Source organism: Anguilla rostrata, chromosome 9 (assembly GCF_018555375.3).
Source record: "Anguilla rostrata isolate EN2019 chromosome 9, ASM1855537v3, whole genome shotgun sequence".
Lineage (NCBI taxonomy): Eukaryota > Metazoa > Chordata > Actinopteri > Anguilliformes > Anguillidae > Anguilla > Anguilla rostrata.
In genome coordinates this window covers 50010813-50035812 of record NC_057941.1, presented here as the reverse complement: position 1 = coordinate 50035812, position 25000 = coordinate 50010813, and the positions used below count along the sequence as shown (strand labels likewise).

At 50.0% G+C, this 25000-nt stretch overlaps 1 protein-coding gene and 1 pseudogene across 1 annotated transcript in view; one reads left to right on the top strand and one right to left on the bottom strand.

Annotated features, from left to right (window-relative positions):
• The window catches only part of LOC135264055 (FRAS1-related extracellular matrix protein 2-like), a 75054-nt pseudogene extending 72384 nt beyond the window's left edge, over positions 1 to 2670 (top strand).
• A 717-nt stretch (positions 2671 to 3387) lies between these two features.
• Positions 3388 to 25000, bottom strand: part of dnah10 (dynein axonemal heavy chain 10) — a 43405-nt gene continuing 21792 nt past the window's right edge. Inside the window, exons 40-79 of the mRNA XM_064352680.1 lie at positions 24864 to 24999; positions 24627 to 24749; positions 24340 to 24471; positions 23864 to 24080; positions 23391 to 23510; positions 23158 to 23303; positions 22489 to 22641; positions 21787 to 22047; positions 21018 to 21190; positions 20816 to 20909; positions 20420 to 20587; positions 19826 to 20014; positions 19206 to 19377; positions 18536 to 18739; positions 17849 to 17929; positions 17335 to 17532; positions 16564 to 16725; positions 16147 to 16321; positions 15671 to 15852; positions 15349 to 15449; positions 14993 to 15210; positions 14430 to 14651; positions 14204 to 14351; positions 13522 to 13801; positions 13118 to 13347; positions 12730 to 13003; positions 12519 to 12623; positions 12278 to 12432; positions 12038 to 12192; positions 11310 to 11493; positions 10853 to 11053; positions 10271 to 10480; positions 7079 to 7174; positions 6538 to 6709; positions 6140 to 6271; positions 5520 to 5731; positions 4902 to 5069; positions 4506 to 4686; positions 4180 to 4325; positions 3388 to 3952 (exon numbers count right to left, since the gene is read on the bottom strand). Coding sequence (XP_064208750.1) covers positions 3806 to 3952; positions 4180 to 4325; positions 4506 to 4686; positions 4902 to 5069; positions 5520 to 5731; positions 6140 to 6271; positions 6538 to 6709; positions 7079 to 7174; positions 10271 to 10480; positions 10853 to 11053; positions 11310 to 11493; positions 12038 to 12192; positions 12278 to 12432; positions 12519 to 12623; positions 12730 to 13003; positions 13118 to 13347; positions 13522 to 13801; positions 14204 to 14351; positions 14430 to 14651; positions 14993 to 15210; positions 15349 to 15449; positions 15671 to 15852; positions 16147 to 16321; positions 16564 to 16725; positions 17335 to 17532; positions 17849 to 17929; positions 18536 to 18739; positions 19206 to 19377; positions 19826 to 20014; positions 20420 to 20587; positions 20816 to 20909; positions 21018 to 21190; positions 21787 to 22047; positions 22489 to 22641; positions 23158 to 23303; positions 23391 to 23510; positions 23864 to 24080; positions 24340 to 24471; positions 24627 to 24749; positions 24864 to 24999 — 6823 coding nt within the window. The 3' untranslated portion in view covers positions 3388 to 3805. The remainder of the gene's footprint in view (positions 3953 to 4179; positions 4326 to 4505; positions 4687 to 4901; positions 5070 to 5519; positions 5732 to 6139; positions 6272 to 6537; positions 6710 to 7078; positions 7175 to 10270; positions 10481 to 10852; positions 11054 to 11309; positions 11494 to 12037; positions 12193 to 12277; positions 12433 to 12518; positions 12624 to 12729; positions 13004 to 13117; positions 13348 to 13521; positions 13802 to 14203; positions 14352 to 14429; positions 14652 to 14992; positions 15211 to 15348; positions 15450 to 15670; positions 15853 to 16146; positions 16322 to 16563; positions 16726 to 17334; positions 17533 to 17848; positions 17930 to 18535; positions 18740 to 19205; positions 19378 to 19825; positions 20015 to 20419; positions 20588 to 20815; positions 20910 to 21017; positions 21191 to 21786; positions 22048 to 22488; positions 22642 to 23157; positions 23304 to 23390; positions 23511 to 23863; positions 24081 to 24339; positions 24472 to 24626; positions 24750 to 24863; position 25000) is intronic.

Below are 25000 nucleotides of genomic sequence, written 5' to 3'. Positions count from 1 at the left end.
CAGAAAGTCCTGCTGTGCGTTTCTTCCACCCATAAACTCAGCCAGCTGATTTCACTAATTAGGTCTACCTTCTGGCTGAAGGATCGGGCTAATTAGCAAATCCCGGTGACTGGAACAAAATACTGGGGAGGACTTCTACTTTCTGAACCTAGCTTTTCGACCTCTGTCCAAAACCAGTTATTTCTCATTAAAATACCTCCAGCAGTGAAGAAGTTTCTCGTGTATATAATTATAAACGTTAGCGATAAATAGCGGTCTGTTAAAAGCTCATCGGGGCGCTTCCCTGTCCTTGCTCTAGGACAAAGCTCAGCCAGAGACGCAGGCGAGGTTCTTCGGAAACGCGGACTTCGGGGCGGTGCTGGCGCTGGACGACCCGGAAGCTCTTTCGCTGGTGAAACAGCCGGGGTCGGACGGGTTCAGAGTGGACTCTGCCGCCATGTTCCAGGTTAGCCTCTTATCACGTTTTTGTAACACCAATGTCAGCTGGGAATTCAATCAACGTGTCTTTAACTTTCACTTAACAGACAAATGCAAGTGCTTGTTTTGTTTCTTCACAAATGGTAAATTTCATTTTTTTTTGTGATGACTGTTCACACCAGACTGTGTTTGTAAACTTTAAATAAATGAAACATTTTGATTGAGCCCAGGCCATTGTTTTAGCCTATGCCACCACCCACCTTTCTCCCTCTCTCGCCCTCTCACCCACTTTTCTCCCTCTCTCTCACCCTCTCTCTCTCCCTCTCTGCAGGGTGCCGCTGGGCGGGAGTGGTACATCCACACCATCTACACGGTGCGCTCGCGGAACAACGCTAACCGCGGCCTGGGCAAGAGGAGCCTGGAGTACCACGCCCTGTCGGCGAGCGGCGGCCTGGTCCCGGGGGGCCCGCCCCGCCCCCGGAGGTCGGCCGCGGACCCCCCCGCCGAGGCGGCCCAGATCGGCGCCGACAGCAACCGCGGCACCAACATCATGCACATCGCCCTGGACCGGGCGCGGTCCGGCTCCGCCCGCCGTCCGGCGGCCGACGCCCTGCTGCCCCAGGAGCTGAGCGGGCAGGGCGAGGAGCGGGGGCTGGTGACCGCCGTGGGGGTGCTGGTGGGCCTCCTGCTGACCGTCCTGGTCGCGGTCGTCCTCGCCCTGCTGCTGCTGAGGTCCAGGCAGAGGAAAAAGGAGGAGGAGGCGGAGGAGGAAGCGAGGCCCAAAGGGAAGAGCCACAGGGAGCCAATGGTGTTGCGGGGGGGCGGGAGCAATGACAGTTCGGAAGTCTGACATCACAGGAGGATGTGTCCAGGAAATCTACTGAAAAATGTTGTGTTTACTTATTTTGTTCGATTTTTATTTTGTTACATTTTTATTTTTTATAAGTGCCTCAAACCCATCACATCTGGACTTTCGGCAAAATACACCCCGGAGGACTTCAGTTCTACGGGCGTGGCCCCCGGCCACCTGGCTGAGGGACTGCTACGATTGCACCTCGAATAAATGATGGACCAAAGTGATTGGCTGCCTCAGATCTTGGCCAATGGTGCTTCTCTAGCATGGAGACAGATGCTTGAAAGCAAATACAGCACCAGCCTGAGGACACTGGCAGTTATGTGCCAAAACAATCCCCACTGCAGTGAAATCACAGGCAGATCAAATACATACAGCTTATCCTGTGCTATTGTGGTACACCCAAATCTGAATATTATTTACTCATTTCTCAGACTGTGAATGGTCCTTATTGCTTATTGAATTTTCCGGCAATATGTTGGAGCTTTAAAATTCAGGTGCGGGATTAAAATCCGGGAACTGTGGTGTAGTGGGGATTTGTAAATTTGTCTCAAGTTAGATGCGATCTTGTGCAGGTTTGCTTCGCTAAGTTCATCGTATCTGAGCTAGCTAGTCCTCCCTTCTTGAAAAAGAGGCACTTGGTTTTAATTCAAGTTCAGTGTTTGTCAACCCAAAAAAGGAACGTTCAGTTCATCCAAAGGTGCTAGGTGCGCCCTTTTTCTGCTGAATCTAAATATTTCATGAAATATTTACTTTAAAAAAAAAGGAGCCATTTGTCATTAGCAGAATAATAGTACTGAAAAAGCTCATGCAAAAGTTCAAGTTGGTACATAACTATTATCAAACTTGGAACTGTGACGGTCATGTTATGTGGTTTCTTTTTGTAGCAGTTTTTTATTTTTATTTTATAATTGTGTTTGTCCCACTGGCTGTTTCTCAGTTTGCTACGTCACTGTACTGGCCGAATTTTGATAAGGCAGTGAGTTTCATGGCTGAGTAATATTAAATGCATTTTTTCCCCCAGAATGCACTGTTCAGCAGTGAGTCTAATGTCAGGACATGGGTCCAGTGTGTGACCTCTGCTTTGTCCAGTAGTAGCTGTCCTCATGGACCACATTTATACTATAAAAACATTTTGATTTTTTTTGTTTGTTGAAGAGACGGTTGAGTATTTTAGAGAAGCTGAAATGTCAGCTGGCTAGCTGAACACTGGCAGAATCGAGGGCCAGTGGAGATTTCCCTCCCCAGCAGGGCTGTGTTTGAGTTCCTACTGCTGTATTCATTTTATATATTTATTTTCAAACTTTTTTTTATTTGTCATGTTTTGACATATATAGCACAAGGAAAACTGTTAAATTCTGATTCAAAGAGTGATCTGGATTCAGTCAAAGGGAATTTTTTTTAAGTTTAAAATGTGTATGTTCCATAGATGCATGTCCTACACGCAATGTTCCAGAAAGCCTATCACTGTCCACAAATCTACATAATTGTTTCTTCGTTGTTTCTCTTTTTTGGGGTCAGTTAACCCTGCAATTCAGTAACCCGTTCCCTCAGTAAAACTAAGTTAGTGCGACTTTTACAGGACACAAGAAACACACCTCCAGTGATGGACTTGTGATGGCTATGTTCTCAGTAGTTAAACCACAGCCACCATACCTCAGCATTGCGTAAGAACGACGCGATGCCAAATCAGAGCTGGATGCTTTGATTCGCGATACCGCGCGAGCGGGGAGTTGACTCTTCCGGCGCATTCCGTGTTTTTCGGCTGTCGGGATTAACGGCTGCTCTTTTAAAACGAGGCGAAAAACAGGACCGGAGTTTCGCGTTCAGAAGTCAGAATGCTATGCATTCTTTTCTGCACCGTTGCATTGTAATTTTTTAATTGTTCTTCTACTTCAACATCGTATGTCTTGCTTTCACCCAGTGAGTTAGCCCTGAGATGCATAGGTCCATCTTTGCGATTCTTGAATGAAACTGAATTTCATGTATGTATATTATAATGTATGTATTTATGAATTTACATACGTACTGAAAATAAACTGTTTCGGTGAATGGTCAGTGTTAAATTCTGCCGATGTACTGTAATGATTTGTAATGTAGACCTCTAAAGCACAAAGTTAGTGTTATGCAAAATAAAGGTTTATTTCAACAGCAGTAAAGGTCCTTAATGTTTAAATTTAGGTTTAAATTTTATTTTCATTTTGGCGCCAATAATACTACCATCTCACAGCTAATTTCAGCCAACACTGTTCCTCAAAAGAACAGTGTGTCAGATATGCAGCAGTTTTAGCTATGTTCTGCTAAAAATGTCAGATGAAACAACGACTGATCGACTTTTCAGACCAAAAATGCGAAAGTATATTTTTACGAAAAAGTGATAATCACGTATGTGTGCTGTGTTGTCAAATAATCTTAACTGTGAGATACGCTCTATAAATACTGGCTCATCTTTGAAGCTCGAAACAGACGGACAGACAGAATGATTGACAGGCCGTACTGCAGCAGGTAAAAGCCGTGCGCTGGCGAAGGGGCATGTCAGTCAGAATTGAGACACAGACAGACGCCCTGCAGGACCCAATGGGAGATGTGCTTGGTGGTGAAGAGGTCCGCCTCGAACACAAGCCCCACCCCCATGGCGTTCCTCCTCATGGAGGTGGTGTACACCGGCGTCCGCAGTGTGTTCTGCATTGGAAACACACGCAAAGCAGTCAGACGCGCATTTAAATACTCTAAACCACCACTGCAGAGTCAGAGTCACAATCAATGAAATCTACACAGCTGAACAAAACTGCCCACAGCACATGTGTGCACATGACTCAGAGTATCAACTGCAGCAAGGTAACAGAGGCATGCTTAGAGGTGGTGCCTACCTGCAGTTTGAGGCAGAGCCTTAATGGGGTGGGGCCTACCTGCAGTTTGAGGCGGTGGGACTCGATGGGGATGACTTTGAGGATGGGTAACTGCACCACCAGCACTTTGGGTGTGCTGCGCACCAGGCAGCTGTTCTCCAGGTCCCAGTCGGCCCCCTCCAGGTACAGCCCTGACACAAAACACCCTGAGAGCAGCGGGACAGTCAGCCTCCATACCACAGCACAGTACAGCATAGCACAGCATAGCCCAACCTAGCACAATATAGAACAGCACAGCAGTAATACAGCAAAGCCCAGAGTACAGCCCAGCTCAGCACAGCCTAGCATGCGCGCGTGCGTGCGTGTGTGTGTGTGTGTGTGCTCACCCTGGCCTGGTTTCTCCTTGACCTCCTCCTCGGTGCGGTACTTGGTGACCTGTGTGTAGAGGGTGGAGCGGTCCAGAGGCCAGCCGTTCTTCCTGCAGGTGGCCTGGACCAGAGCGGTCAGGTACGACTCTGGGATGTGCAGCCCCGACAACCACATCACCATGGGCTCCCCCTCCTCCACCTGCACACGCACACCAAACAGCAATACACAGAAATTCAATAAACAACTTTACAAAACACAAATCCAATTTGACTTCAGATTAGACTTGAAGAATCAAATTTCAGTCTCTAACAGTGCGCACTGTTACTCAAGGAGTGCAAATAAATTTCCACTACACCCTAAATGCTTCACTGGGTGTGTATTCTGCTTTTGGACAGGGCAGCAGGGGGACTCACCCAGGACTTGTACTGGTCGAACCTCCTCTTGAAGTGGATCATCCAGTTCCCCAGGGACTTGAGCGTGTCGGGCGCCAGCTTCCTCCAGATGGACGGGATCTGCCCGTTGAAGAGTGCCCGAGCCACCTCATCCAGCTCGTTGCTCATGCCCACCTCGCCCGCCAACGCCTGGCAAGCGGGCACACAGGGGTGGGGGTCAGTTCAGCACCCCGAGCCAGCGGAACACTAACCGTTTCCAGAGAGACGGTGATTGTTCTGGCTAGGCTCCCATTTGGGTGAGAGATGACACGATGAAAACAAGCAGTCTTTGAACAGGTGCATTTTTGTTTTCAGAATCTCTGCTCCCTCTCCCACATATTTCTCTCTATCCTACTCTCTCCCACACAATCCCTCCTCTCACTCTCACCCACCTCTTTCTCTCACTCTCACCAACTTCTCTCCCCTCTCTCTCTCCCTCTTTCACTCTACATCCGTCTCTCTTCCCTCACTCTCCACCTCAGTCTCCCTCACTATCCCCTCACTCTCCTCCACGCCCTGCTCTCACCTCTCCCCCTCCACGCCGGTGTCTCTCACCCTCTCCCCCCCCTCACTCTCCCCCTCCACGCCGGTGTCTCTCACCCTCTGCAGCTCGGCCAGCGAGCGGCCCATGCGCTGGATCAGCTTGTTGAACCTCTCCAGCTCCTGCAGCAGCACCACGGCGGTGGGCTGGATGTCCAGGCCCATCTCCTTGCGGATCACGTCCAGGTCGAACACGGCCGGCAGCTTGCTCTGGATGTCCCGGGCCACCTGGCTAATGTACTCGTCCCGACTGATCCCCCCTCCGGACTCTCCTGCAGGGGGAGAGAGGGCGGGGCGTCACGGTCAGAGAGGGGGCCAGGATGAACACAAAATCAACACCTAAACATTTATCCTGTAGACACCACAGCCCAATCACAACCACAGCATATCCCTCCAAAGAATTTCCCTCCAAATTGATTTCAAGCTGGCTGCATGCATAGACACATTCCGAATAAAAAATAAAAATAAAAAAACATTAGCAGATTGTATCTTTTTCAAGATTTGGGATTTTGAATCGATTAGCATAGCATTGTTCAAGTTTCCAGTTTCATTTTTCATGTGTAGTAGTACAATAGAGTTCACACATTTCTGAAAGATATGCCAGGTAAGCCTCATCATTCTAAGCTCTGAAATGACTGGCTGCCGGTGGCTGGGATGCCATTGTGTGCAGGTGCGCTTACCTGTCTGCGGCTGCAGGTCGATCAGGTGCGTCCACATGTCGCGGGCGGCCTGCGTGTAGTAGCCGATCTCGGCGTTGGGGTGCAGGCCGAACACTTCGGGGGTGTTGGCCAGCGGCAGGCTCTCGATCTCCGCTGGAACACAGGCCAGCTGTTAGCGGCTGTGATCTTGTTCCTGGAGAACTACTCTCCTGTAGGTTCTCATTTCAACCCTAATTTAGCACACCTGGCTCTACTAACTGGCAGCTCAATGAGATCTCCAGCTGTTGAATGAGGTGTGCTTTGTTAGGGCTGGAGTGAAAACCTACAGGACAGTAGATCTCCAGGAAGTGGGCTGGGCAGCCCTGAATTAGCTAAATGAAAGTGTGGAACAGGGCGCTTTTCGCGGTTCTGAGACCCACCCACGTACACGTCCTTGGCCCCGTCGGACGGGATCTTGTAGTCCACGTCCTTGTTGTGGTAGAAGTGGAAGGGCTGGAAGGTGTCGAAGAGGAAGTCTCCCAGGTACTCGTCCATGTAGACGGTGAGGATGCGGCGGTCGAAGCTGTCTATGGCCCGGCCCCCGTACATCACCTGAGAGAGGCCATTGGAGGAGAGACTCTGCTTCAGAACCACGACCTCACCTTAACCCCGCCCACAACACTAGGTCTCTGTTCAGTGTCATGTTTGTATATGCATGTTGCACAGGGTAAATATACTTGCTAAAACTCAAATTATTTTTACATATAATAATCTAACTCTAAATAGAGGTTGTCGATTCTGGCATATCAGGTACTTACCTGCAATTGCACAGACAGACTCACGAACACACACATACAGTGTGATACTCAAGCCACGATTCATACAAAATAGCATATAATATTGTAAGAGTAAGTAGTACAGTATTGGACATGAAGGCTGGTAACAGCAGCAGTGACAGTCGGTGACATCACTGGGCCTTGCCTCTCCGACGAGGTACTTGAGGCTGCCCCAGGGGATCTTCTCATCCCCCTGCGTGTGGGCTTTGGTCAGGTAGGTGTCCAGGATCTCCATGCACACCTGCAACACAGGTGCAGCCCCGCATCAGCTCAACGCTACAGGCGCTAGAACAGCGTCTAACAAACATCTGCACGAGGAAACCTGGCATGACCCGCGTTAATAATTACGCAGACAGCAGTCAGAATTCATAACGGTGGCCGCATTCAGCAGAGAGGACGTGTAAAAAGCAAGTGTGAATCAAAGCTGTCTGCTCCACGGTCCCGACACCCTTAAGGAAGACGTTCAGCATGGGAGGAACGGAGGTGTCGGCACAGAAAAGTGATGGGAAATTAAACTAAACGAAACGGACGTGAGGCATTCTCAGGGGAAAGGACTGGAGCGCTGGATTCAGGCAGACGCGGGGTGAGTATTTTGGGAACGGGACATCTGTCTGCAGGAGACTGAAATCAGAGACAGCATGGGGGCCAGTGGAATTCGGAAACGTTTCGGCTGCCGGCATCCCGTGCGTCACAAACGGTGCTAACAGCGAGACCCCCGCCACGGAGACGCACTATCCTGGGGGGGGGGTGACAGGAGCAGCCTGCTTAATTGCCCTTCACTCGGCAGGGAAGGTGAGATGTTAGCGTCTGGCGCTAATTCCAGCTTCTGCAGGCAGGTGTGAGGACTGCCTGGTGTGACCCTGCGTGACACTGAACGCGCACCGCATCTTCTGCGCTATCATTCCAACAGCCCTGTGAAATTCCCACAGGCAGGTGAGACTTAGTCAGAGCACTTTAATGACCCTCAAGTGCATGACCTCCCCCCTGTTTCTGCACACAGAAATCCACTGCAAGTCATTTACAATTCAGGCATTCAGCACTCTTAGTCAAAGTGACTTATAGAAACGGTCAAACACACAACTACCAGAGGTCAACAGCTTCCTAATTCACAGCCAATGACTTCAGGGACGTGACTAAACAAGGACGCACAACGTCACGGATACGAAGCACCATTCATACGCAGCACACCAATACTTTGCCAGCAAATAGCTCCCCCTAGTGGAAAAGCTTCAGTCTGCAAGTCAGTTACAAGCCAGAGACAGGCTGCGGAGGGCAGGCGTTCAGACCGGAGGGGATAGGCCTCAGCAAGAAGTAGGGTTACGGTTAGTGTCGCATCTCAAACAGAGTTAGGGTCCTAACAGCAGGGCAAGAATTTTTAAATTTTGTTACTAAAATCATCCCTTGGAGGTTTTTTTAGGCTCGTTTCCCCTATGGTACAATAATTTTTTTTAAGCTAGAGTCTATCATTTTTTCAAAACGCGACAATTTGGGGGGTGATGATTTTCAAAAAGCCCAAACTGATTTTTTTTTTTGGTTTAATCGGATTCACGTGTGTAGTGCAGAATGGTCCGGTGTGTGAGTGGTGCTAGTCACCCATAGAAAACTGGGCACCATTTAAGGCCTGTGGCCCCAGACCACCACACCCTGCGTGCTGTCCAAGTGGACCCAGGGGGGCTGGATACTGTACCTCACTCGACCCAAGTGATTTTCGTTAACACCGCTAGGTAGCCCAACCACCCGAGCCGAGTCTGAGAAAGGTCTACATCTTGGGGCCTACTCCGGTTTCCCCTGGATCAGTTACGATACGCAAGAGTCCAGGTTAACCTAAGGATGGCGGTCAGTGCCAAAGGGACAGAACTTGTCCCAGGAGACCAGGACCAGCCCCGAAACGGATCGGTGCCTTCCAGGCTCACGAGGACTCCGATAGACCAGGCCCAGCCCCGAACGGATCGGTGCCTGCCAGGCCACCGGAGGGTCGGGGGGGTCCCTGAGCCAGCCGCGAACGGATCACTGCCTCCCCGGGTCCCCAGACCACCGTTCATGCCCTCCGTTACCAACGGTTACCATCCCAGGATGGGACCGGAGCTCAGTCACCGAAAGCCCCAGAGGCCTGAGCCAGCCGCGAACGGGTCGCTGCCTCCCAGACACCCCAGGGCTCCCGGCTTCTGCGCCCAAACAGACCGTTCGTTAACACCGCAAGGTTTCAGGTCTGCTTTGCCAGGGGCCCAGAGTGGTGCTAACCCCCCGGGTGGCCCTGGGTGGGGGTCTTCACAGCGGATGGCTTCAAACCCTACCTGTTCCAGCCGAGTATTCCCCAGACACTGGAACCCTTCGGGAAGCCATCAAGCTTCTACTGTGAGAGACCCCCAGGGGGTTTGCTACTTCCTGCAATCGTGCAAACATCTCTGCAAGCACTCATGCAAGAAGCGCGCCCCCCCCAATTGATTTTTTGTCGATGGCCTACCGAGGACCCTGATTTTCCCCAATTTCGCAAATTTGTGGTGTTTTAATTCAATTTTTTTCAGATTGATTTTATCAGTTTATTTTAAAAGAGAATCATTCAACCTTTTTAACAAACAAAAAAGAAATGGTTCTTTAATCGTTTTTGAGATATTAAGCATTAAAGTTTGATATTTTGTCCCATGATTCCATGTATTTTTTAGCCCATAATGCTTTGTTCTGTGTGAAATTCCCCACCATTAGTGTGACATACAGCCTATACTGGTGGTATATAAGGTTTATAATAGCTTCATGTTTTATATAAATTTGAATTCTCAGAATTGAAATTCATTTTAAGTTTTGTAATATTAGAGTTTGTTATTACAATAGGTTTAGAATAGGTTAATAATAGGTGTATCATTGGTTTAAAGACTATTTTAGCTTTAGGATTTAGGATAAGAGTTAGGAATAGGGTTTCTTCAGGGAACTTCCACTAAGTGTGGCACAGTGGGTAAGGAACTGGGTTTGTAACCAAAAGATCGCAGGTTCGATTCCCGGGTAAGAACACTGCCGTTGTACCCTTGAGCAAGGTACTTAACCAGAATTGCTTTAGTATATATCCAGCTGTATAAATGGATACAATGTAAAAGTTGTGTAAGTCGCTCTGGATAAGAGCGTCTGCTAATGTAATTTAGGGTTTTTTTTGTTGCCTTATTCTTTGGAGCGCTTTGTTGCTTTTATTGATTGGTATATGGAGCATATCTTAAATATGGTTCTTGTGTTGACTTATTTTTTTGATAGTTAGGGTTATAATTGGGACCGGCGGAGGGGTCACAGCAGGAAGTCCGACTCGTTGAAGTCGTAGGGATAGAATCGGGACCAGGGGGAGGGGCCTCACCAGGAAGTCGGACTCGTTGAAGTCGTAGGGCACGTTCCAGCCGATCTTGCCGTACTTGCGGCGCTCCTGCACCACGGCGTGGAAGAAGGACAGCACGAAGACCAGGCTGCGGAAGGCGGGGTGCGGGCAGCCGGTCAGGCTGTGGTGCGAGATCTTAAAGTACGTGGCCCGCATGTTCAGCTTCAGCCCGTTGGGCGGCTCGGTCACCACCTGCGTGTGTGAGTGTGTGTGTGTGTGTGTGTGTGTGTGTGTGTGTGTGTGTGTGTGTGTGTGTGTGTGTGTGTGTGTGTGTGTGTGTGTGTGCGTGCGCGTGTGCATGTGTTCAAGGAGGGACAGAAGTGCAAAGTGGTCAGGTGAGCTCCACACAGCTCTCATCCCTAATGCATGGACTTATGTTAGCATTACTCAGTTAGCAACACAAATATGTTAGCGTTACTCGGTACACACATTTATATTAGCGTTGCTCAGTTAGCATGCGCACTTATGTTAGCGTTACTCAGTTAGCACGCGCACTTACGTTAGCGTTGCTCAGTTAGCCCATGCACAAGTACGTTAGCGCGGTGCAGTCTACTGCAGTCTGACCTTCAGGGACTTCTGCAGGATGCCGATGGGGAAGTCCTTGATGGGGTCGGTGGTGAGCCACAGGCGGAACTCGGGGTGGGGCTTGGTGATCTTCTCCAGCGCTTTCTCCAGGTCCTTCAGCCACTTCACCAGCAGGTGGCAGTTCTGCAGCATCAGCCAGTGGCCCCTGGACACCGCCGTCTCCAGCAGCTGCAGCGCCACCTGTAGGACAGGCACGAGCATCACATGGCAACGGGTAAGTTTCAGTGATAATGACACGTCTGAGCCACTGAGGTCGAACTGTAGCTGTTAATATTTCCGAGTTACAAAAGAAAAAAAGACATTACTACAATATATTGTGTATATATAAACTTTTTGGAAAATTTGATTTCATTCATTTGCTCATTCATTCATTCATTCATTCATTCATTCATTCATTCATTCATTCATTCAGTACAGCGCTCTGCCCCTGCAGTACCATCTCCTGCCCCTGCCCCATGGCCAGGAACTTGAGGCGGCTGCTGCAGAAGTCCAGCCTCTCGGTGAGCTTCGTCAGGTCCCCTGCGGGGTCCGAGCCGGGGCTCAGGATGAACACGATGGGGGAGCTGGGCGTGCTCTGGTCGAATATGGCCTCGAAGCTGATCACCGGCGGCTGCACGTACCTGGGGTTCGAGAGAGACGTGAGTGAAGCGGGAGGGGGGAAACGGACAGGAGGCTTTTGTCTTTCGCCATGGTACAGTTCATCTCCAGTACACCGTGTAGATGCACACCATGACCACAAAATGAAACCTGGACCAAAAGAAACTCCAATGCTCTTCCAAAGCGTAGAAACTAGTTCATCGCAGCTTAGGGGCGACATAGCTCAAGAGGTAAGACCGATTGTCTGGCAGTTGGAGGGTTGCCGGTTCAAACCCCACCCTGGGCATGTCGAAGTGTCCTTGAGCAAGACACCTAACTCCTAACCTCTAACTGCTCTGGCGAATGAGAGGCATCAATTGTAAAGCGCTTTGGATAAAAGCGCTATATAAATCCAGTCCATTTACCATTTAACCAAAGTCACATCTGCTCAACAAAGACTTTTGGTTTTATTTACAGCGGAGAAGCTGGTTAAATATTCAGCTGTGGACAATTTCTGGGGCGGACAGTGAACGGTGCGTATTGGAGGGGTTTCTGGGCCTGCGTTGCCGGGGGAGACGGGCCGCTTACTTCTCGCCGATGGTGATGTCCACGTAGTCGGTGACGGCTCGGTACACGCGGTCCAGGCGGAAGCAGCGCAGCAGCAGAAGCTTCTGGAAGCTGGTCAGGTTGTCCTTGTACTTCATGGGGAAGGGCACCTGCTCTGGCCCGTCCAGGTCGTACCACTGCGGGGGCGGAGGGTGCAGGTGAGGCTGTGAGACAGGCGAAGCGTTACAGAGCGTGTGATAGGCCGCTGGCGGAGCCACTCACGCTCTTCCACTCGTCCGGGTTCTTCTCCATGTCGTCGGGCAGCGTGCCGAACTCGTCGGGGAAGAGCTCGGCCAGCCGGATGATGTCCTCCCAGCCCTGGTCCGGCAGCCAGGCAAACGGCTTCTTCCGCGCGCTCTTCTCCAGGGACAGGTTCCCTGCGGCCACGCACGCACCAGATTACACACAGCCGTGGTGGTTTATGGGTAGTGTAGTCCTGTTTGAGGCTGGCACGGGTGCTCACCCTTCAGGAAAAACTCCAGCTCCTCCTGGGGGGCCCGACCCTCTGGCTGCTCCATCTTAATGGTCATGTTGAAGGAGAAGAGCAGCTTGTGCCTCTCAAACAGCCCTGAGGGGGACACAGAACACAGGGACACAAATTGCACTTAATACCTGAATATCACTCATTAATACTGCTTACTATTACAAACCATAAGAGTACAGCGGTAAAATACCGGTGCAGCCGTAGTTGTAGACGTTGTAGGTGAGCGTGTCCATGATGTTCTTCAGCCTCTTGCTCAGCACCGAGTCGGGCAGGGACTTGCGCAGCGACAGGTCGAACACCTCCAGGTAGGACGCCAGCGAGTACTGGTACATGGCGTTGACCAGCGCCATCTCCGCCAGCACGAAGAACAGGATGGCGCCGCGCTTGGCCGCCGGACGGTAGCCGTCCCGCAGCTTGTCGATGTCCACCGAGGTGTTCTCCGCCAACTTCAGCTTCTCGAACACCTGCCCGTTCATCCGGGAGGAGAGAGGGTCAGGCCTCAGGGACGGAACCGGGTGGAGTTTAACTCAACTCCATTATGTGGTTTCGGAGCGTAATGTGTGACTAATCCGGCTCACCTCGCTGGCCTTGGACTTGGTCTCCTCCAGCGTGTGCACCAGCTCCACGTTGTCCAGCATGTTGCCGGTGGAGGTGGCCAGCTCCCTCAGCAGGGAGTCCTCCAGGTCCTTCAGCAGCTTCTTGTTCTCGCTGGTCTCCTGGATCAGCCGCTCACGCTGCTCCTCCAGCTCCTTCCGCTCGAAGCCCACGATCACGCTGAGCAGCTGATCCTCCAGACCCTTCAGAGTCACTGAGACACAGCAGGGCACAGTCTCATACACACACATATATACAGATACACATACACAGAAATACATATATACACACACACCCACATGCACACACACACACACACACACACACAACAGACACTCTTAATTCCTCTCAATGCCACCACAGCTTGCAGAGGCTCTCTCTCTCTCACCGGTGTAATTGATGACCATGGCCTTGCCGAAGACAGAGGGCGAGTACTTGGGGTTGGACAGCTTGGTGTTGAGGTAGAGTTTGAAGTTGGGGTCGTAGTCCACCTCCTTGTCCCCCAGCATGATGACCTGCCGGCCCTCCGCCCCCTTCACGTTCTTCTCCAGGACGTTGTCGATGACGGGGTCGATGTACTCGTCCACGTCCTGGAACAGGAAGGGAAAGCCGTACTTGATGGCCATCTCCAGCTGCTTCAGGAAGTCGGGGTCATTGAAGGAGGAGATCTGCACAAAAGAGGGACAAGACACAAAGTCAGGACTTTATTTATAATGTTAAATCTGCTTTACAAAACCATAACAGCATGTAGTTTATGAAACCTTAAAAGAAGAAATAGGTGACATAATTACTGCTTAACCCTTTGGAGTGTTTTTAGAATGTCAGTGTTCTAGAACTCCGTGTCCTTCAGTTACCAGTAGTGATTGTGACATCAGCATTATAATGTTAAGTTATGAACATTCTGATCACAGACTTGTGATCTTATAAAGGGTTAAGATTAAAGGGGATCTAATTAGCTTGAAACAGCCTGTACAAAGTGAATCTGGTTGAGACCCATGCAAAGTCCTCAGATGGTACTGTGAATGGCAGTGATGTCAGAATGAGGTCACGGCAGGGCTGCTTATCTGCACCTTCAGGTTGTTCTTCTCCTCCTTCTTCTTGATCCAGTTGAGGGCCTGCTGCTGGGGGTCGATGCACATGGGGAAGCGGCTGGCCCGCGTGGTCAGGATGCCGTTCTGCACAGACAGCTCATCTGGAGGAAGGCCTTCTGAGCCCCACCTATTAACACACGCGTGTTAACACACGCACATGAACACATATACACACACACACACACACACGCACACGCACACTCACCTGCTGATCTCCACCTCGTCGGTCAGCAGGTTCTCCAGGCGGAAGGGCTGGCTGAGGGGGATGCCCCGCTCCAGGACGTCCCGCTGCCACACCTCGTACACCATCTCGTTCCGGAAGTCCCAGCTGAACGCCCCCTCGTAGCTCAAGAAGGCCGCGCACACCAGGCAGTCTCCTAGCAACCGCACCCGACGCTGCTTCAGCTCCTCCAGGTCCTCCGTCCAGCTGGGAGCAGGAGGAGGAGGAGGGGGAGGAGGAGGAGGTGTACCACATTAGCAGGCAGGTAAGACTTTACAGCCATGGAACTCAGTCACCTGGTGGGACACTCAGCTATTAACCATGATGCATCACTTGAATGCCCAGTATGAAGGTTAAATATCCAATCGGATTATTACCTGTGTTACCTTTGTGTGTGAGTGTGTGTGTGTGTGTGCGTGTGCGTGTGCGTGTGTTTATGTGTGTGTGTGGTAGTGTGTGTCCCTTCCTGTTCATGTGTGTGTGTGTGTGTGTGTGTGTGTGGTAGTGTGTGTGTGTATGTGTGTGTGTGTGTGTGTGTGTGTGCTTACCGCTCGTTCTCAGAGCCCAGGCCGGAGATGAGTTTGTCGGCAGCGATGAGTCTCCTCTCCATGACCTCGGCCTCCTCCTGCAGCTGCTGCTTCTCTGAGATGGCGGCGTCGTACTTATCCCCCAGCGCTCCCAGCTCCTTCTGAATGGCCTCCAGCTCGTCCTGGATCCTCTCCAGCTCCCTCTTGCTCTGGAAGAAGTTCCTCTCCAGCCGGGCCACCTGGGAGAGACGCATTCATGGACTACATTTCCCAAACTGCACCACTGTGGAGTCCAAGCCTGTGTGATGCACGGCAGCCATTTTGTGCCACAAAAGGCACAAAAGGCAGGAGAACTCTCAACTCATCGCCGTAGTTACCTGCTCTCTCTTTGGCTTGATCTCCTTGGCGACGTCGCAGTAGCCCATCACCGCCTCCACGACGACTGGGCTATCCCGTCTCCCGCTGGCCTCGAGGAAGCCTGGAGGAAACATGGAGAGAGGGAGAGAGGAGAGGGAGAGGGAGAGAGGGAGAGAGGGAGAGAGGAGAGAGGGAGGTCAGTGCGCTCCCCAATGAAGTACCCCCCACAGCACTGCATGGGATTCCTCTAAATCAGCGCCTTCCCAAAGGAGTTACCCCCACACCCTAGAAAAAGATTCCTCAACAGCAACAGTGTGAGGCAACCCAACGGAAGTGGCTCACCTCGCACGGTCTTGACCTGGCTGGGGTTGATGGAGTCGCAGTCCATCTCCATGAGCGAGCGCAGGAAGTTGGCCTCCGACATCATGCCCTTGGCGGACTTCCAGCTGATCTCCTTGTAGCCGCGCATGACCAGGATGCACTCGCACACCGCCTGCACCTGCTTGGGCGGCTTGGCGAAGGACCTGGAGAGTCGGGTGGGGTCCACAGCGAGACAAAGCCAATGATCGACTACATCACAATACATCGATTCAGTGTCAGAGAAGATAAGGCCAGAGTGTCAGAACCCAGTCCTGGAGGTCTGCAGCGTCTGCTGGCTTTCAGTTTTTCACCAGTGAGTAATTTAAGATGCTGATTGGCTAAAGAATGAACACATCTTGTCCTCAAGCCCTTAATTGGCTACTGATTAGGAAGGGAAGGAAGCCACAAATACCTGTAGGATAAGCAGAGGGTGCAGGGCGTGTTTTTGAGGGACCCACCTGATCTCCGTGACGTCGGACTTGTCCAGGTCCTGCAGGGCGATGCGAGCGGCCTCCAGGGCAGGCAGGGCCTCCGCCAGCGAGCTCTCTGCGTCCGCCTTCTCCACCGCGATCACCTTGTTCTGCTCCTCGATCTCCTTCGCCTTGTCCTCCGCCATCGTTTTCTTTTCCTCCGCTGAGGGGATGGGGAGGTGGGGCGTTCGCCATTAAAACCTTCTTCAGCTCGTTTACTAGAACCTTCTCCAGCACTTCTACTAGAACCTTCTTCAGCACTTTAATTTGTAGTCACAATCTATCATTAATGTCAAATATACTGAAAAATGTACTGAATATACTATCCCACACACACACACTCTTACACACACACACGCACACGCACACTTACTCTCTCTTACACACACACACACACTCACTCACCCACTGCGGTGTTGGTGCAGATCTCCTGCAGCAGGATCTCGCAGGCGGAGGACTTCTCGGCCAGCACCACCTTCTGGTCAGCCAGCTTGACGTTGAGCTCCTCCAGCTGCACGCTGGCCTCCTTCAGCTTGTCCAGGCCTCCCTCCAGACGCTTACACTGAGCTGAGAGAGTCACCGAGCAGCGGGGAAAACACTGCCTTTAACCAGGCATGACATGCCCTCAGCACACGCTCTTATCCACAGCAACAGTGACACAGACCTGGCCAGAAACACTCCAGGGCCAGAGGTAGTGTACAATTAACAATGCTAAAGCACTGATGTAGCCACCTATGCCCATCTACAGCCACGACAACATCGCAGGTCCCCACAGTGACATAAGAGACATTACCCACACCATAATACCCAATGATTTAACCGTTTGAAGAGTAAGGGTTCTTTGGAATGTTTTTTTAACAGTCAGTGTTCTAGAACTCCACAGGTTTCAGTTACCAGTAGTGATTGTTGCATCAGCATTAGAATGTTCAGGTGAGAACATTCTAATCACATATTTGTGATCTTACACCTTACAAGGTTAAACAGTTAAATGGGAAGTGCAAGGGAGTGAGGATGTAAGAATAACCAAGATGGAGTCTATCGGTTCGGGCCATACACCACCAACTAAGGATAAGACTGGGTCTTTATCGCATGGCTACTAAGACACAGACAGCCGAACAGGCCACACCCACAGCCCGGCTCCGTAGCCACTCCCCCCGACAGAGCGAGCTCACGCACACAGGATGTAGGCGTCCTTGTCCTCCAGCAGGGCGGCGTACGTGCTGATGAAGTCCAGGTAGTTCTTGGGCGTGACGTAGTTGCTGCGGCGCAGCTTCTGCAAGAAGAGCTTGCTGTACTCGCCCACCGAGCTGTGCACCATGCACACGTTGTTGATCACCTCCTTCAGGTGCTCCTCCGGGATCATGGAGCTCTCGCCTGGAGCAGCACAGCCGTGAGTCAGTTACCGAGCTCCGCATTAATCACAGCCTGCATGCTTATTATTGATGGAGACCCATCAGGCTGACATGATACGTTTAAGGGGGGAAAAAAGAATCTTGAGAAGGTCCAGATCAGTCAGTCCAAGGGCACTTAAGTCCTTGATCCATCTGATGATGTAATGGTTCTGAGTCTAATCACTTAAATGGTATATATAAGCATGTATACACATATATACATATATTTCAAAACTAGATAATGTTGTAAGAAGCACAAACCCACTTGAGCCACAGTGATCCTGCACAAGCAGCCTTACCGAGGAAGGACTGAGCCACAGCCAGCAGGGCCTGAGGAGGCCAGGGCAGGAACCAGTCTATCCCAGTGTTATTCACCAGCCCTGAAACACACACACACAGGTACACACACACACACACACACAGGTGCATACACACACACACACACAGACCAAACAGGTACACACACACACACACAAACACACACACACAGACACAAACAGGTACACACACACACACACACACACACACACAGGTGCATACACACACACACACACACAGGTACACACACGCACACACACAGGTGCATACACACACACACACACACACAGGTACACACACACACACACACAGGTGCATACACACGCACACACACACACAGGTACACACACACACACACACACACACACAGGTACACACACGCACACACACAAAGCAGCCATTAGACCACGTGCAACAGCTTTCTCTTTCTGTTTCAAATAAGGAGGGAATGTGGAGCAGACACATACTGTATACGGAGCACACATTAGGTAAGTCAAAGTGGGTTTCCTTTATTCCTCTGAAAATGGACCTTCCCCACAATTCCACTCCCAGGAATTCAGATTATGCATATTAGGGGCTGCATTAGTTGTATCATCCCAGACAATAACATGCATTTTAAGTGACAGTAAGAGCGGACAGACCCAAAAACACACACACAGGAGCCCTACCTGGGAAGTTCCTGCAGCGGGTCCGCAGAGTGTCCCCCACGGGGGACATGCCCAGGACGATGTGCAGGTTGTTGGCGCTCTTGTTGACGAAGTACTGCCAGATGCTCTCCTTGGACGGGCCCGAGCCCATCTTCAGGGCCTCCTCACGGAGCTGGTTCAGGACCGACTCCTTCTCGTCGTCCGCGAACAGCGCCGGCACCATGCCTGTTACAGTACATTACTGTAATTCAGCGGGCATTCTTATCCAGAGCCAATCACCATGTATGAGCTATTACACACGGTTACAGCTGAAGGGGAATACAGTCACACTGGGGGATCTCATTTTAAAGTCCAGGCCTTTTTGCAAGAATAATTTCCCTTGATGACACTCGATTACTGTATTTACCCTCTTAATCAGAATAAATACGGTAACAGAGAAAACAAACACATACCATAAAAGGCCACAGGAACATATTAAGATCAGAAAAGAAAGGACTCGCACACTTGCTAGATGCTCCAAAAAAAATATATATAGTATTTATTCTATCATGTGGACACGGTTAATGTTTCGACCACATTGGCCTTCATCAGAACACTGCTTGCCATTCCAACAGGTCGATTTCAAACTTGCGCCCTAAGTCACCCCCATAGGTGCGTGAGGCATGGTAAGCACAGTTTTAGTAATAATGACCTGAGGTCAGCATGTTGTTGATGAGCTCCAGGAAGCCCTCCTCAGCCACGTGGGCGTCGGTGAAGAGGAACACGGTCTTCTTGTTCTCGATGGCCAGCTTGTGGTACAGCACCTTCAGGTCCTCGCGGAAGGTGGTCTCGTTGTAGCCTCGGCTGAGCGTGATCTCAAACACCTGGGGGGAGCAGCAGAACCGCTTAATGCAAGTGCGACTGAGCTCAGCCACAACAATCAGCGACAAGACTGAAATCTGAGCCTTGATGAAAACCAAGAGCGGGGACAACCAGAAACTGAGCGGAAACTAGTTGCTGTATCTCACTGAGTTGTACTAGATACTGTATCTTGTTGAGTTGTACTAGATAATGTATCCCAGTGAGTTGTACTAGGTACTGTATCTCATTGAGTTTTACTAGGTACTGTACCTTCTTGAATTGTACTAGATAACATATCTTGTTGAGTTGTACTAGATAATTTATCTCATTGAGTTGTACTAGATAATTTATCTCATTGAGTTGTACTAGATAATTTATCTCATTGAGTTGTACTAGATAATTTATCTCATTGAGTTGTACTAGATCATTTATCTCATTGAGTTGGACTAGGTACTGTATGATCCCGCTCACCTCACAGTCTGCGGCGAAGGCCGCCAGCTTGGTGAGGGACTGCTTGCCGGACCCGCCCACCCCCACCAGCAGGGCGTGGCCGCGGTTCATGCGGATGATGCGGTGGACGCGCGTCAGGTGCTCCAGGGCGTCGTCGAACAGAACCAGCTTCATCTGCGTCTTCGACTCGTTGTACTCCTCCAGGATCTCCTGCAGGCCAGAAACATGTGTGTGTGTATGTTAAGCGGGGGATGGGTGGTCAACAAATTAAACACTGGTTTCTTTCCATTTATTAGACTTTTTTTGCTAACATTATTAATATAGGTCTGTATTATCATTCCCAGGGTCAAAATACCCAGTTTTTGTTTCAATCTGGCCACCTTAACCATTCCCAGGTTTAACTGGTATAATGTTCCCTCCCTCTCCACCTCTGCTGATGTATGGCATGTGTTCTGGACACAAAATGGCTCCTGTGCATCACTCAGATAGGTGCTACATGCTAGTGGTGGCAGCAGTTGAGGTGAAGCACTTTGAAATCATGAAAAGTGGTGTAAAAAAAGCATTATTATGATTATTATCAATGTGTGGTTTTTCACATCAGAGTCCTTAGAGCACCTGGAACAAAGCGTGAGAGGCCTCATAGTCCTGGATGTCCTCGTAGACGCGCGGCTCTGACTCCACCAGGGCGTTCCTGTAGTCCCCGTAGAGGACAGGGTCCCTCATTACATACTCCAGGTCCTCCGGGAAGTGCTCCTGGATCAGGTTCTTAATGTGACCCTGGACCTGTCAGGGACACCACAGCAGAGAGATGAGGGTGGAGTCCAGTGACGTAGGCCTCAAAATGGCGTACTGCTTCAGTTAGGAATGAGTAATGAGACTACAGAACAAAACACGCGTAGATCTACCCAAAGCATTAAGCGAAATATAAACTGCCACACACACACACACACACACACGTAGAGACACACACACAGATATTGCCAGTGGGTTCCTCTAAGCTGAAACACGTACGAGCGTTTTGTCGGTTTCGTTGATGAGCCGGTCGTGGAACACTCGCAAGCACTCGTTCCTCCAGACCCGCACAAACCGCTTGACTTCTGGGTACCTGCCGGCAGAGGAACAAGCATGAAGAAACAAAATGGCTACCGTGCGCGTCATTACGGTCGTGTGTGTCATTACGGTCGGCTAGCGAGGCTAACGCGAGAGGCCTCACTCTTCGGTGTTGGTCATGACCAGGCCATTGTAGACCCTGGAGAGGTCTCTGAGGTTGAAGATGTAGTGGAACTTGGATGGGGTCGGAGGCAGGTCTTTAATTATGTTCTTGTACAGCTCCAGGGTGCAGAAGGTCAGCTTGTTGCAGATGTTTTGTATGCATTCGTCAAAGGCCTACAGAGGAAACAAAAAAATGTGGTTGCTCTTGTGATTAACTTCAGGTCATTTTGGAGCGCGGCAAAGTTCTGGTTGGACGTCATAACCTTGTATGTACCTTGCCGCTGGCTAAAGAGCAAAGCACACAAAAAACAGCAATATTTACAGGCTATAATTTAGCGCTTAATGTTCTCTTTCCAGGTCTTTGTAATATATTTACTTCATGTTTGTTCAGAAAATTAAGATAAGTGTCATAGTGTCAAGCATACCTGCCATTGCAGCCTGCCCGTCACAAGGGGGACTGCAGTATAAATAATCATTATAATTTCACAAAAAATGTCAAATCACTATAAAATTGTCTTTGGGGAAACATGTCGTTATGTTGTATTTTAAGCCTTTGAACAATAGGCTTTTTGGAATGTTTTTTTATTTTCAAATTCTAAGACTAGTGTTCTAGAACCCCATTGCTTTCAATTACCAGTAGTGATTGTCACATCAGCATTAGAATGTTCAATTGAGAACATTCTAATCACATATTTGTGATCTCACACCTGAAAGGTTTAATGATCTTTACCAATCAGCAAGTAAACAGATTAATCCAATCAACCAATCACCATGCAGTGGCCGTTGAGAATGGAGGAGTAGATGTGGTGGAGCGCCTCCTCCTCGGGGAATGGGATGTAGAAGACGCTGAAGAGGGAGATGAAGCGGGGGTCCACCTCGTTGCGCCCCCCCCCGGCCTTGCCCATGGCGGCGATGAAGCCCAGGTCCTTCAGGATCTTGCAGTTGAGCTCCTTCCCCCGGTCGTACATGCCCCCCCGGTCCAGCAGCAGCTTCAGCAGAGCGATGGGCTGCTGCGTGCCATACTCATCCACCTGCGGGGTGGGGTATGCACGAGTGTGTGAGGGCAGGTCCACACACACACACACACACACACACACACACACACACACACACACACACACACACACACACACACACACACACACACACACACACACACACACACACACACACACACACACACACACACACACACACACACACACACAGGTTCCAGGGATTCCAAAGGATTTCCAAAGGATTTCAAAGGACCCTGGAAATCCCTGAAGAGAAGGACTAGGGAGTAGTAGGGTAGGAGAATTTGAAAGAAAGAAGACCTGGGCTCATCCTCATAGAGAGTAGGAAATGCTGATCTGGGATTAGTTTGGCCTATTAGCTCATAATAGATGCGTTTGGGATGTGGACAGGAGAAGCCCAACCCTAGATCAGTACTGCTAATCTGAGACACTGTGAATGTGGTTCCCCGGTCTCACCCGTGGCATGTTGAGGTCGTCCATGAAGACCAGTAGCCTCTTGCCCATGGGAGGGCCGTAGGTCTCCTTGGTCCTCTTCTCCACGTTGGCCTCCAGGTTCCTCTGCAGGTCCATGGATGTGGTGCGCGACGAGAAGTTGATGGTCAGCATCATCTGAAAGCGGTAGTTGATAATAATCATAATCACGTCCAAACGATGATCCAGAGATGACTCACAATACACACAAATGCAGGCACAAGATGTTGCTTCCTTGTGGAGGTGGTGCGAAAAGCCACAATAAAGAGGTCAGATTTGTGAGATAACTATTACTCATACCATCCCACTGCTGAGACCTTGATAAACAAGTTTGGAACCATATAATCATTGTTCCTCAACTGCTTCAAATCTCACTGAAAATGACTTGAAATTTACCCAAGCTAATTTCCACAAGTGAAGCCTCACATTTAAAATATTAGAAATTAGGTTAACTGTGTGATTTTGTGATTGAAAGGAATTGCTAAAGGAAATATCAGTTTCAGTTAAATGTATGTCTTTCAGTAACAGTGACTTTGTCTCCTGTGACATGAAACTTGTTTTATATAATCCATTCCTAGAGTAGTTGTTTTTATGTGCAAATCAACATCTGCAGCTGCCTCGCTAATTCAACAGCCCTGACGGCAGGAGGCTCACGGTGGTGTCCATGTTGAGGTTCTTCAGGAAGTTCTGCGTTGTGGCCGTTTTGGAGGTGCCCGACTCCCCCACCAGCACAACGGGCCGCTTGATCTTCACCATCTGCTCCAGCAGCCAGCTGGCGCGCGTGGTGTCCACGGTGGGCACTGCGGCGGGCGGAGTTATCACGTTAGCACGACAGGTTAGCACGTTAGCGCGGTGTGTAATGGTCCAGAGCTCACCGATCTCCTTACCAAGGATATCAATGAACTGGACGTCGACGTCGTGGACGTATGTGGGGACCAGCGAGCTCCAGGGCACCCATTTCCTCTGCTCGCCGTCAAAATGAAAATCGTACAGAGTCGGCATAGTACCTGCACAGGTACACACAATACATTTAATAACGCGTTCAGAGGTATAGAGTTATAAAACAACAAAAAAAACCTGCTGTAATCTTGCAGTAGTCTTCTAGCTTTTACAACACAAGAACACTACTTAACCATAGTATTTCTATTTCCTATAAATAAATAAAGATTGCTATTGATAAGAAGTAAAATCCAAATTTCCGCTTTCATGTCCTTTCAATTGACCAGTCGCTTCTGACCCCAGAGGCTTTACTGTATTACTGAAGTAGCATGGTGTTATGAGAAAGGCGAATCATACAGAACCTTTCATTCTAGCAGAAGCACAAATGCGCCGGTCTGTTCGATAGCAGGGTGCGGCTCACCCGGTATCTCCCCAGGGTTGGCCAGGGCACTCTCGTCATGCGATGTGGTCATGCCGGAGAGCTTCTTGAGGAACCCGTCGAACTTGACCTTCCCGGCGTCGACCAGGGCGCCCCCTAGTGAGCAGCAGAGGGCCTCCAGGAAGAAGCACTCCAGCACTGAGGCCTCCAGCTCGTCCTCAACCAGCAGAGCCTCCAGCATCATGGACAGCTGAAACACCTGCGGACAACCGCACACAACCAGCGATACTACGACCAACCACACACAACCAGCGATACTATGACTAACCACACACAACCTGCAACAGAAAGACTAATTACATACATAACCAACAACACAGTCGTGTAAAAAAATGTTACAAAGATTTAAAAAAAAAAATATATATATATATAGCCCGTCGTAATGATATCTGAACACCAGACTATGGCATATCCTTGCGACCCTGTGTGCTTGTAGTGATACTTGCAGTACTGCTCACCATGTTTAAGTCAGTCTGGGGAACAATGGTCTTCAATTTCTCCTCCTGCTTGCCGTCCACGATCCCTTCCACGATCATGTCAATGCATTTGGGGACGTACTTCTCAAACAGCTTGTTCAGCTCTGGTTGCTCCTGTCATTGGAAGATGAGAGAACATCCATTCATACACAAACATGACATTAAGTGTGTGACCTAATCAACAGAACAAAATGACAACTGATGACAGGATAATGCCTCAAACAAGCGGCCATTTTATGAAATCCACTCCGAGGGATAGGCTCGCTTACCTTTGAGCTCCGTGCGCTCATCCACTTCTGCCAGTAGGGGGCGTAGCGCAGGTTTTTTGGGTCCACAAACACCATTCCACAGCGGGACACTGTGGCGGGGGAGGCGTACTGCAGGTCTCCGACCTGAAGCAGAATCTTTATTCGTAAAATCTGCAAAACTCACAATCGCAATCTAAACAGTACTACTGTACCTGTCCCCCACTCCTCATTGGGAATTTTGTGCAGGTGTGTCTGTACCTCAAACAGCAGGGCACAGTGGCCCTGCAGGCGGATTCTCTCTCCGTTGGCCAGGGTCAGCAGCTTGTTGTCATCCATCACAGAGTTCATGTTCTCCACCCAGAGGGCGTCCACGTCCCCATCGAACAGGATGTACC